The sequence below is a fragment of the Macrobrachium nipponense genome, chromosome 9, assembly GCF_015104395.2.
Source record: "Macrobrachium nipponense isolate FS-2020 chromosome 9, ASM1510439v2, whole genome shotgun sequence".
Lineage (NCBI taxonomy): Eukaryota > Metazoa > Arthropoda > Malacostraca > Decapoda > Palaemonidae > Macrobrachium > Macrobrachium nipponense.
In genome coordinates this window covers 103,710,993-103,724,275 of record NC_061110.1, presented here as the reverse complement: position 1 = coordinate 103,724,275, position 13,283 = coordinate 103,710,993, and the positions used below count along the sequence as shown (strand labels likewise).

The 13,283-nt window shown below is 33.7% G+C and overlaps 1 protein-coding gene across 4 annotated transcripts in view; it reads left to right on the top strand.

The window, feature by feature from the left end:
* The window catches only part of LOC135217918 (uncharacterized), a 513,768-nt gene that overhangs the window by 172,693 nt on the left and 327,792 nt on the right, over positions 1-13,283 (top strand). For all 4 annotated transcript variants that reach the window (XM_064254003.1, XM_064254005.1, XM_064254006.1 and 1 more), the window contains 2 exons: positions 7,296-7,716; positions 12,675-12,762. In XM_064254003.1, the coding sequence (XP_064110073.1) occupies positions 7,296-7,716; positions 12,675-12,762 (509 nt within the window). The remainder of the gene's footprint in view (positions 1-7,295; positions 7,717-12,674; positions 12,763-13,283) is intronic.

Here is a 13,283-nt window from a genome sequence, read left to right as displayed (position 1 = left end):
CAATGAATTCACATTCTGTCCTGGACTAAGTCCTCAAGATCTCCCCAACACTCATCTTCTGCTTCTTGGCTCACTGTCTACTCATCGACGTCTCCTTTGGACGACCTCTGCCTGTTCCACCAAGGGCAACCCACCCCGGTTTATTGTGTACTATTCCGTCTTCTATACACACAGCCCAGCCACTTCCAGCCTGACAACCTAACATACGCACCAATTCTCTTATTTGATATCCTATCACAATAATTACCTCCTAATATTCTTCTGAGCGGCTTATTTTCAAAACAAATGGTGCATAATGTAACGCAGCTAAATATCTTCACTCCCAAGAGAGGATGGTTTTAATCATTTTATAGCTATTGGGTTACTAATCTTATTTTCAAAAGAAGCGCCCAAGACTTGAAGGGAAGGTTTCTTGAACCTGAAATCCAGGTGTGCAAATGCAGTCTGATTTTTCCTGACACATCTAAAATCCATCAGAGCAAAGGCTTACTTATACAAACGTCAGTGGTCCACAACTCTGCAAATGTAGGGAACATTCCTCTCTTAGAATTGAGGATGTACGGTTGAGAAAAATCGGATCTTTCCTAGATAGTCGTTATCTAGACCTCATATTTCTTGAGGGTCATTATTTTTAATATTGACAGTCTTTTGTTTATGTTTTATGGTAATCACCGGCGCGCTAGTACGAAATGCGCTGCAAAGGTGGATAATCCCGGGTTAAAACCCTTGTGAGTCACCATCTTAGAAAGATACGAAAAATCATCCAAAATGTCTAGATAAAAGTCTGTCATAAGATTTTCATGATCTCGTACTGAAGAGGGAGCAAAATACAGTGAAATTTACGAAAGCATTATGAAGAGTGGCATTTGCTAATTCAATTGTCTATGCTGGATAATGCTTCTATGCTGAATCTGTCATTTTACATTTTGTTGGCATGAATTCCACTTAAGAACGTATATTCGAGGAAACTCATGCTTAATTGGATTAATACAGTTCTCTCGCCGTGGTGGATAATAATTAATTCGTTAGATCCTTAGGGGGAGTTTCTTTATATCTAAAATATACCGTCCAGAAACCACTTATTGGTCACATTGATTATTGAATATGTTCAATAATCAATGTATGTTGAAAGATCCATAAAATGGTATATATATATATATATATATATATATATATATATATATATATATATATATATATATATATATATATATATATATATATATATATATATATATATATATATATATACATATATATTATATATTTATTTATTTATTTATTTATTTATATATAATGTGTGTGTGTGGTGTGTATGCATGCATGTGTGCACTTTATGGACTTTATTAAGTGACCTAATATATTATTGTCTAGAATTTAAGTTTTTGACGCTAATATCATGCTTACATAAATCTAAAATGACATATTCTTCGTCGAATCATTATCACAGTATAAGAGGAACATTATGCAAAGCCAGCTGAATTAGCAAATGCCACTTCTCATAAAAAATCTATAAATCTCTCTGGGATATGCATCTGCTTCAACTCCTACAAAGACAAATTCTAAAAAAGGAGTTTTTCTAAAGACACCGGATGATTTTTTTCTTCTTTTCCAACAAAAGGTCTTCGCTCTGAAAAGGAGAAAGTTTTATTCCTTTCCTAAAGACTAGATTAAGGTACACGTTCTAATGAAAAATGTCCCAGGCTTTTAGACTGACTTCTTTGACATTTAGAGTCAGACTATCAGGTTTAGTTTGATTTTCCTCAACACTTGTCTTTGGAAGCTAGCACAATACACTGGGCTCCCTGCTCAAAGGTTCTATGATTCGACTAGCCCTTATTTCCAACAAAAGGATCTTAAGAAAGACATCTTAGGAGTTTTAGGAAAAGTGTTGCCAAAGTGTTTGAGTCTAATGTAACTCCAACTCCACCGATGCAATCTGAATGGAAATATGTTTGACACAAGTTTATTTATGGTTTGTAAACAAGGAGACCTCTCAAACACCTATTGCGTAGGTGTTTGATTCTGAAATGCACTGGAGATAAATTACTGATTTACCTAATGCAGTAGCAAAGAGACTTTACCTGGGAATTCTGTCAGTGTTTTGGTTCTTCTTATGATAATGATGCCAATTCAGATGTATGCAAATTCACTGTATCTAGTTGTAGCATTTTTGTTTTAGCAAAAGCCGCAGTGCATTTGCATCCATCTGAATAGCATCTTTATCATTAGAAGATAATCTAAAGACGGACAGAATTCCCAAGCAAAGTCTCCTTGCTACTGCATTAGGTAGATCAGTAACTTGTCTCCAGTACATTTCTTTTGGCCAAGCCATTCACATTGTATCGTCGAAGTTTGGGCTGAAATAGATTCAAACACCTACGCATGAGGGATATGAGAGGTCTCCTTGTTTAATGTCAGTATTACAATAAGGGAAATTATGTCTAAATTTCTTTACCTATCTAAGGCAGCAGTGCAACATAGTATGGATGTAATGACATCTGTTATTGTAGATTCACATCAGCCGTGCATTTGATGTCTAGGCTGGTCCCTTACGATGCTCCTGGTCGGCTGTTGATAAGCCAATGACAGAGATGGAAACTTTCAGTCTCTCTCGAGAGATCATATATGCAGGGTGTATATCCACATCTTCTGATGGATGCTTTTGAAAGACGTATCCCTCAGGAGGGGTGGAACATAGATCCTGCCCATGTGAACCCTCGAGAGAGACTGAGAGTTTCCAGCCGTGTGACTGGCTTATAAACAGCCAATCAGGAGCGTCGTAAGGGACTGGCCTAGACATCAAATACACGGTTGATGTGACTCTACTATAGCTATTTGCACTCGAAGGAACACTTTCATCGCTCTCGCTTTTGGAAAAGGCCTTTATCATGATTAAAAAAAAACACTATATGAAATAAATAGTTATTTTATGCACTCGCTCCCAGTTGAATTACTAGAACCTTACTGAAATTCTAGGTGGAACAAACAAAATGCGTATTTTTTTCCCCAGGGAAATGGTAACGGCTAGTTCAACCTCGAATTCGGTGTCAACCCTGAAAGCACTGTAAACTTAAATTACATATCCAGGCAATAAAAATGAAAACGTTATTCCTTCCACTGATTTTAATATATTACATTAACAAGGGCAGGTCCTGCCAAAGCATTTTATTACGATAACTGATATACTCACGCTTATACCCGGCAACGCGAATTCGAAGACTTCTGATTCACTGGAATTATGTGTAGGAAATTATACGAAAATTAGAACTCTCTCTCTCTCTCTCTCTCTCTCGTTATTATTATGAATTTCCTATAAATAAAGGAATCATTCTTGAAAATGAAGGATTCATTGAATCTAGACACGTCTAGTACTATATTCTCTCTCTCTCTCTCTCTCTCTCTCTTCTCTCTCTCTCTCTCTCTCTCTCGTTATTATTATGAATTTCCTATAAATAAAGGAATAATTCTTGAAAATGAAGGATTCACTGAATCAAAATACGTCTAGTACTGTATTCTCTCTCTCTCTCTCTCTCCCTCTCTCTCTCTCTCTCTCTCTCATATACACACACACGACGAAGCCAAGGAAGACCAACACATACACAGAACAAACATGAAACTCATCCCTGATAAAACAAGGCATGAAAAACAAAATAGCTCTGGCTCCTCTTACATAATGAATCCAAAGCTTCGCTAATAACATAAAAAAAATCATTGTAATACCTACAGAAACAAAATATGTTTGTCGGTCATCAAAGGAACGCGACAAACTTACAATTGCATCAAAGAAAGCCAACAACAAAAAGAATCAGGCCCCAATTAAAAAGGTTCAGCTTCGGCAGATGTACGAATGAAAATAAGTCTCTTTGATAACGTTGCCTGATCAGAGCTGCTGTGACGGGCTGCAGGGAATATATATATATATTATATATATATATATAATATATATATATATATATATATATATATATATATATGTATATATATATATATATATATATATATATAGATATATATATATAATATATCTATATATATATATATATTACATATATATATATATATATATATATATATTATATATATATTTATATAAATATATAATATATATATATATATATATATATATATAAATATATATATATATAATTAGAGAAGATAGATTAGATAGATAGATGGATATATGTACCTATGTACATATTAACTGTCGAACATTATTTTGTTAATGTTGATTTTTATATCATTAATGTCTCTGCACGCTATTATATCTTACCTGTAAATAAGGCACAATATTACTAATATCTGTTTTATGACTTCATCTCAGGATTTTAAAAAGTGGGTGAAAAATTAGATGCTTGAAAGCAATCATTATTTCGTACTACGAGGAAGTGCATTCATATTATCGAAAGTATCGCCGACATGGTTAGATTTAAAGTTAAAATCTTTAACCGAAGGGAAATTTACTTTTCACGAAATTTGAGGTACCAAAAGCTTTGAGGGATATTTTATATTACTCTTTTATATTTTTATTGTCTTTTTCTACTGATATTTATATAACGTTTTATGTGATCTACAATGTTATAGCATATTTCAATTGAGTCCTATTTACCGGTTTGGTAGCACGTAATTGAACAACGTATTTTGATTATCCAAAAGCACTAAAAAATTTAATCATTTTGGCACACCAATATTCAGTCAAATTGTACCTCCTTGAAGAAACGATATCATACTCTCTCTCTCTCTCTCTCTCTCTCTCTCTCTCTCTCTCTCTCTCTCTCTCTCTCTCTCTCTCTCTCTCTCTCTCTCATTCTAGATTGCGTATGAAAAATTAAGAAAGGGGCGTCATATCCTGTTATGCGGACTAGTCAACCCATGGAACTCTCTCTCTCTCTCTCTCTCTAGTCAATCCAAGGAATTAAGAAACCGAAACTTCACGATGGCCTCGCGTCAGAGTTCCATATAAATCTAATGAGGCATTGGAAGTTAATGAAGGCTTTTATAGGAATTAATTAACAGCAGTCAAACCTCATAGCGCTTTCCGATGTTTTGATTGCTATCATAAGCCAATCTATCGCCATTGTTTCACGAAAAGTAACAAAGTCGAATGCGTAACTCTAACTTTATAAAAATTCTTGATTGTGAATAGAAATAGTCACATACGGGAAGTGGTTATGATATATGTAGATATTTTTAGATACGTCATATTTTATTTGAGAGAAGTCGTTTATGGTCTGTTTTCCTGAAAGAAAAAGTTTTAAATATTTTCGGCTTTATATAGAAAAATGTTTCATTAATACTATAAATATATGCAATTTTAGTACCTAGGGAGTCCGTGGTGATCATAGCAATGATCAATCAAGTATTTTATCTATTCAAATATCAATGAGAAAAATACTAATTTTACAAGAAGAAATATCCCTTTTACATATGACCACATACTTAAGACCACTAACATAAAGCCGTTGGTCCCGCTGCTGAATAACCATTGGTTCCATGCAACGTAAAAACACCATACAAACAAACAAATAACTTATAAAATAGCTTTCACAAATTTGCTGCTTGTGTTATTACCCATCATTTGGTTCATAATACGGTGGCAATAACAAAGCTCGCTCAACATTAATGAAAGACGAATAATTAAACTTTGTACATTATCCTATTTAGCTTAACAAAACATTTGTTGATCGATGATACAGCAAAGGGTGAATAAATTCCTTGCCTGAATTAATCGTCTTTCCTCTTCTTCACCTTCTAGTCATATTCTTGATAGAATGCGCTCTTTCTTATCCCCCTTTTGTAATATTGTCAGAGGTTAATCTCTTTCTTTCATAAAGTATAATTTATCTAATATTAATTATTCCCTTATTCCCAGCCAATAACCTTACTGAACTTGTCTCTCTCTTTTTTTTCTTTTTATTTTAATTTTTCTTCCTCAAATGTTCCTGACAGATTAGATTAATCTCTACCTTTGTCTATTTCACCCTTAAGCAATTGCCACGATCTCGCCGTCCTTCGAAGTGTTGTGTTCTCCGGTAGTGTTTTTCGTTAATAATATCTTTTCCTGGGTGGGTGTTTTGGTGGTGTGTGTTTTATTTGGTTTTCTTACTTTTTATTGTAAAAATAATATTTTTTTTTTTTTTCTCAAAAATCAATCCTCTCTGATTCTCTTGTCCGAGTTATTCCCCTCTTTCTCTTCTACCACGATATTTGTCTGAATTAAATTCTCTCTCGCCCATCTCGATTTGCATCCAGATATAACATCCATAACCGAACCAGTCTTTATTCTCTTGGTCTTGAAGATCAGAATTAGCTTCTCTCTCTCTCTCTCTCTCTCTCTCTCTCTCTCTCTCTCTCTCTCTCTCTCTCTCTCTCTCTCTCTCAAAGTTATTGCTAGAGTTAGTTCTCTGTTTCACACATTTCACCATTAAAGAACATTACCAGCAAACTGATTGTTTTCTATATATTTCACCTTTCTAGATCACAGTCAGAATTAGCTCTCTCTCTCGCTCTCATTCATCCTCTCTCTCCTCATCTCTCTCTCTTCCACACTAAAAGTTATGGTTGGAATTAGTCCTCTATTCCGCACTTCAAGATTAGAGAACGTTGCCAGAAAATTGATATTCTGTGTCTCACCCTTCTCGATCACAGTCAGAATTAGCCTTCTCTTTTTGGTACTCAAAGTTATTGTCACAGTTATTCTTCTCTCTTTCGCACTTCAAGATTACAGACCGTTGGCAGCATAGCAGTCTTCTCTGTCTCACCCTTTTAGATCACAGCAGAATTGGCCATTTCTCTTTTGCGCTTCAAGATTAAAGAACATTGGCACCTTAGTTTTAGTCTTCTCTTCTTTTAGACTTTAACAATAACATTACAGCAAATTAATAGTCTTCGCTCTTTCATCCCTCTAGATTACTATCAGAATTATCCTTCTCTCTTTCACTCTCAGTTATTGCTAGAATTAGTCTCCTCTCTTGCACCTTCAAGGTGAAAGGACATTGCCAGCATATTAATAGTCTTCTTTCTTCACCCTTATACAACACAGACAGAATTAGCCTTAACTTTTTCACATTCAAAGATATGGCTAGAATTAGCTTCTCTCGCACTGAAAGTTATTGTTCAAGATTACAGAAAATTGACATCGTATTGATAAGTTTCTTTAGTTACCCTTCTAGATCACAGCCAGAATTAGCCCTCCTCTTTCAATCTCAAAAGTTATGGCTAGAATTAGTCTCCTCTCTTTTCCCCACTTCAAGATCATCGCTCTCATGAACCTCCTCTTTGTCTCCTTGCATCAGGTCTGGCGTCACGGGGAAGAAGACAGAGGGAAGAAGCTTACGAGATACGTCCGCACCCTCACCCACCGCCCCATACCCTTCGCCAATCCAGGCCCTACCAGCCAATCCTGCCTAATCACAACCTGCCCGAGTTCAGCAACTTGTCCTTCCCCCACCTGGAGCACCAGAGGAGACGGGGCTCCATCCTGTTGCGTAACCAGCAAGGATTCCCGGAAGGAGCCTTCCAGGACCTCGAGGACCTCCAGTTCCCCCGCCAGAAACCGAGGACGTGGACCGCCAGGCCGAGGATCGACTCTGAGCTGGAGGGCACCACGAGAGACCCCGCCATACCAGACAACCCGGAGGGCCTGAAGAATCCGTCGCTTCTAACGGGGCCTTGGGAAGAGGAGCCTCCCGTCAGGATTACGGAAGCTCATTTCAAGTAGGTTATCCATTTGCAAAATAATATTTATTCTTCATTGGTTCCATTTCATACACAAACACACATGTATATATATATATATATATATATATATAATATATATATATATATATATATAATATATATATATATATATATATATCCATATATATATATATATATATATATATATATATATATATATATAGTGTGTGTGTGTGTGTGTGTAATCATGATATATCGTTATACAAAAGGCATTATATGTATATGTATATAGTTTATATATATATTATATATATATATATATATATATATATTATATATGTATGTATATATATATATATACATATATAATATATATATTATATATATATATGTGTGTGGGTGTCTGTGTGTGTCTGTGTGTGTCTATGCATGCTCGTTCATGAGGTTTCAGCTTGAACTTTTACCACTATTAAGGGGCGTCTCCAGAAAAAAAACAAGACATTAATCACTGCCTACTAGTTAATCATAAACAAGCCTCGTCTGCAGTTAACGTCCATAAATTAATTGTTTTTTATTCATATATAAAAAGTTTATCGGCATCACGATCATCAGATTTGCATACACAGTAGCATTAGCCTCTACTTTCGAAGCATTCTCACACTTCCTGTTCCTGAAGCCTCTTCCTCTCCAAAAACTTTTCCACTTCATCAATCAAGTGCTTGTCATGTCTTCCTCTCCTCCAGCTTCATAAACCTTATGAATTTAATATTTGTTTCACCAAATGATGTTTTTCATTCTTGACACATAACTTAGACAGATCATAACTTGCTTATTAATCCTTACACTAATATTAAGCTTTTGATTATTTTTCCATATCTCTACACTTTCTCTATTACAGATTTTCATTTCACGCTTCAAACTTTTTTTTTCATTCATCCAGATTCAGCAGTAGAACTTCATTTGCATAAAGGTGAAATGATTTAACAATCCCCTGATACTTCCTTTCCCTACCTTGTGTAGACACTTCATTTCGTTTACTGATCTTTTGAACAAACCATGCTACCTTCTTCGCTTCACCTGTACTGCGACTAACTTGTTTGCTCATCTTACCATTATCTATTGTATGCACTCCAAATACCTATACATATTACCTGCTTTCATTCCTCCACTATCTGAATTCCACTTGCACTCATACCTATAATCTCACTCGCATTAACTCTTGGCTTTTTCCACTTGGAAAACTTTCAAGCTGAATCGTCTGTCTTTCCAACTTCTTCTGTCTAGCCACGACTAATGCTATGCCTTTAGCAAGCCTCATGCATTTCACACTCGATTCTCTCCCTACATATATTGTCCTTTGATTTCTCATATCACTCCATCCGTAAAGATATTCAGTATAACAAACAATTATCTTAGATCCACCACTTGCTTCAAGATATTCAATCATTTGTAGACATTGTCTTAACACGTTTACTCTTCCACCATAAAAATATATTATCTACCATATGTCTAAAATATCTTCCATATAACCTATCCAGTATTCTGCCATTAACTACTGGTAGCATGTATTCCATTCCACATTCATTTATTTTCTTTTTCATTTAACTGTGGGACTTCTCTTACATTTATTATGTAAATGCCCTTAATTTAAATATTCGCTTCCTAGTCGACACCCATACTTTTCAACTTCTGGTATTTATATTGTCATTAGTTTTACTTTCGTAATCATTATCCTACTCATCATCCTCATCATCATATCTTATCGTATTATCTTATTGTAAGCCCTTATAATTCTTGCAGCCTCTTATATCATCTCTGCCCTTATATAAAGGAACCACTCATTTCAACCATTTCTTTGGAACCATTTCATCATCCCAAGCTTACAATAACCATATATTAACCTGTATCTCAAATCCTTCACTTAATCTCTTCCGCCATCACACCGTTTTTCTCATTACGTAATCTAAATTTGCAAACACATTCTCCATAGCATGTGAATTCATCTTGGAAATCGATTGACACCTTATATACCCTCATCCATTTATAATCCATTCTCTCCTTCGGTACTTATCTCATCCCCTTATCATATAACTCAATAGGCTTAATAGCATTATTAGAAACATTTTTAACCTTTCATCCTTCATCTGTACCTGCCATGAATCTCAGCTTTAGATAAAACTCAGTTATGATTAGCCAAACCTGGAGCACCTCAGTTTCCCACCATTGCAAACTTCAGCTCGCTCTTCTATTTGCATTCTACTGACACATAATGTAACATTGTTTCTTAGCATATTTTGTTTTCCAAATATAATGGTAAGCATTTTCCGTTGCAAAATATATATTGCCGGAATTGAAATAGCCCTAACCAGACATTTCCTCGATTTTCTCCATTCTCATTTATTGCAAGAACCTTGTCTATCAACAGCACATCTTCTCTGATTATATATATATTTATATATATTATTTATCGAGATATATAATATATATATTATATATATATATATAATATTATATATTATATATAATTAATTTATATATATAACAACATATATATTATATATATATATATAGTATAAATATATATATATATATATATTATATAATATTATATAACTAAATAATATATTAACATAATATATAATAAATAATAAATATATATCTATATATATATATATATTATTATAATTATATATATATAATATTATATATCCATACATACGTGTTTTGTATGTATGTATATATGTTTATATAACCACAATAGGTGTCACAAAACAACCATTTTAAAAAAAGGCGATGGAATAGGATATTTTTCTGTTTACCTTCTCGTAGAACATACAGCAGAATCCTCCCTTCCGTCAGTATGCATCCGTTTCCCTTCCTTCAAGCCTCCCCCTCCCCACCCCCCCCCCACCCCCCCCCCCCACCCCCACCCCCGGATTGAATTCATTTGGAAAAATAATTGCCTCTCCATTCTTCATTATTCACCTCCAAAATGAATACCCTCGTATGACCTTATCACCGGGAAAAAAATGGGTTTCCCGTGTGCCAATATCCGAACGGAATGAGATCCCTAATGGCAGCGGGGAAGCCGTTTTCGCACGTCTTCGGACGATTGTTTACCTTTAAGGAAAAGCAAACATTGATTCTGGGGGAAGGATCATTTACTTTCTTACCGCAAGTTGTGATAGACAACACGAGGCATCGCAGATCGATGCACAGACGTTATTCTAGGGAAGGAAGAACAGACGAAGGAGAAAAAAATAAAAAAAAGGAATGGGATGCTGAGTAAAGAAATGAATTGATAAATAGATAATTAAATAAAAAGATGAAATGAAAGACATATAAAATAAGTAAGAATGAATAAATAGATAATTGAACACAAAGATAAAATGGAAGACATATAAAATGAATAAGAATGAATAAATAGATAAATAAAATGATTAAAAAAGGAAATATCAAATAAATAAGAAATTCTAGATTGTATTATAATCTATACAGTAGAGAAGACATAAAGAAAAGGTACTGCAGAAAAAGTAGGAATAAATTAGCATAGAAACCGAGGGTGGAGAGAGAGAGAAGAGAGAGAGAGAGAGAGAGAGAGAGAGAGAGAGAGAGACTCTCATTCAGATGCCTTTTTTCTCGACCCTCGTAGAAACAAAGGAACGAAATCCCTTGTGTAAGGCTCACTCCAACACACCCAAGAGGCCTCCCATTGTCTCCCATTTTTAGATGAGATCTTTAATAGAATTTCACAATTGATTTTTAGTCCGGGCTTCACAGGAGAGAAAAAAATGAACAGCGGTATTCATAGGCTAATATACATACATAGGATCCAGGTGATATATGCGTATGTATGTATTAAAGTGAATGAGTTATTAGAAATTTTCTGGCATCAAGGGCACTAAAGTCATTGGTGTCGATATTATATCTAAATAAACTGCAAATTAATATATATTCAATTTTTTACCTTTTAGAGCTCATTACGGTATTCATAGGGGAATATACATAGCATCCAGATGATATATATGTATGCATGTATTGCAGTGAATGATTGAATTATTAGAAATTATCTGACATTGTGACTACTAAGGTCATTGATGCCGATATCATTTCTTTAAAAACTACAAAGAAATATATATTCAGTTTAAAAAAAACCATTTAGGGCTCGTTGCAAAAAAAAAAAAAAAAAATATATTAAGATTAGATTTGTTCCAAAAGACAATCTTCTAAGGTAAAGCTCAGTATGTATTACAAGAAACAGAAGGCATAAGTACCTAGCTTTTTTGTATAATACCCTAAAAAGTCTATATGTACATGAAATCGTTAGGTACTTATGCCTTATAATATTTCCGTGCGTCCGTTTACAGCGAATGTATTATTATTATTATTATTATTATTATTATTATTATTATTATTATTATTATTATTATTATTATTATTATTATTATTATTATTGACTTGAAATTGAAGCTTCCAAAAATGTGGTGTTCATAAGAAAATGCAGCATTGTAAAGGTAAAAAGAGAAAGAAGAGATCACTTATTAAAAAGGAGAAAATAAATCAATTATTAATGCATAAATAGCTAAAAATGTAAGTAGATTATTAAAATATAAAAAGAGAACCAGCTAGATCCCTGAAGAGTATGTTAAATGGCAGATCTTATAAACAAATAAAACATAAAAAAATTGATAAATAATAATAGAAAAAATGTGAGTAAATTAACATGCAACGAGTTCAAACAACTAGATCGGCGAATATATTCTCTCTCTCTCTCTCTCTCTCTCCTCACTAATTTATTCCTGCCTTTTTTCGTTTGTCTTCCCGACGGTATAGAATATAATACTATATAAAAAAAATTATATTTATTTTATTTTCTTTGTTTCTTCATTTACGAACTCACCGAGCGAATAAAAGTTGGCTCGGGAGAAATATATCTGCAATGCCTTCTTCTACTTCTTTGTTCTCGCCCTTTTTAACACTTATCTCCATTCCAGGGGCGTCAACGGAAGCATCGTGGAGGCTCAGGCTGGAACAACGGCCAACTTGCCCTGTGTCATCATCAAGAGAGCTGATCACGAAACGGTGAGTTGGTCCTCACTTGTTTGCTTTTTTTTTTTTTACTTTCTGTTTTGTATTAATTTGATCCTTTATAAATGAACACACACACACACCTTCACAAATGAGAACCTTATTATGCTCGTATATATATATATATATATATATATATATATATATATATATATATATATATATATATATATATATATATATGTAGTATGTATATATATATATATATATATATATATATATATATATATATATATATATATATATATATATATATGTATGTATGTATGCATGTATGTATGTATGTATATATATATATATATATATATATATACATATATATATATATATATCTTCAAAGCAAAGACGAGAATCTTCATCAATACATAGTGCCATATTCAGTGCATCGTCAAGAAATAAGCTATGCTTTAAGGTTTCCATCTAAATTTGATCTTAACAGCTTTTTGAAAGCTTCCAATATGTCTAGCATTGATTACAGGCTTTCAACCTTTTGGTTCTCAAATTTTCAATTTAAC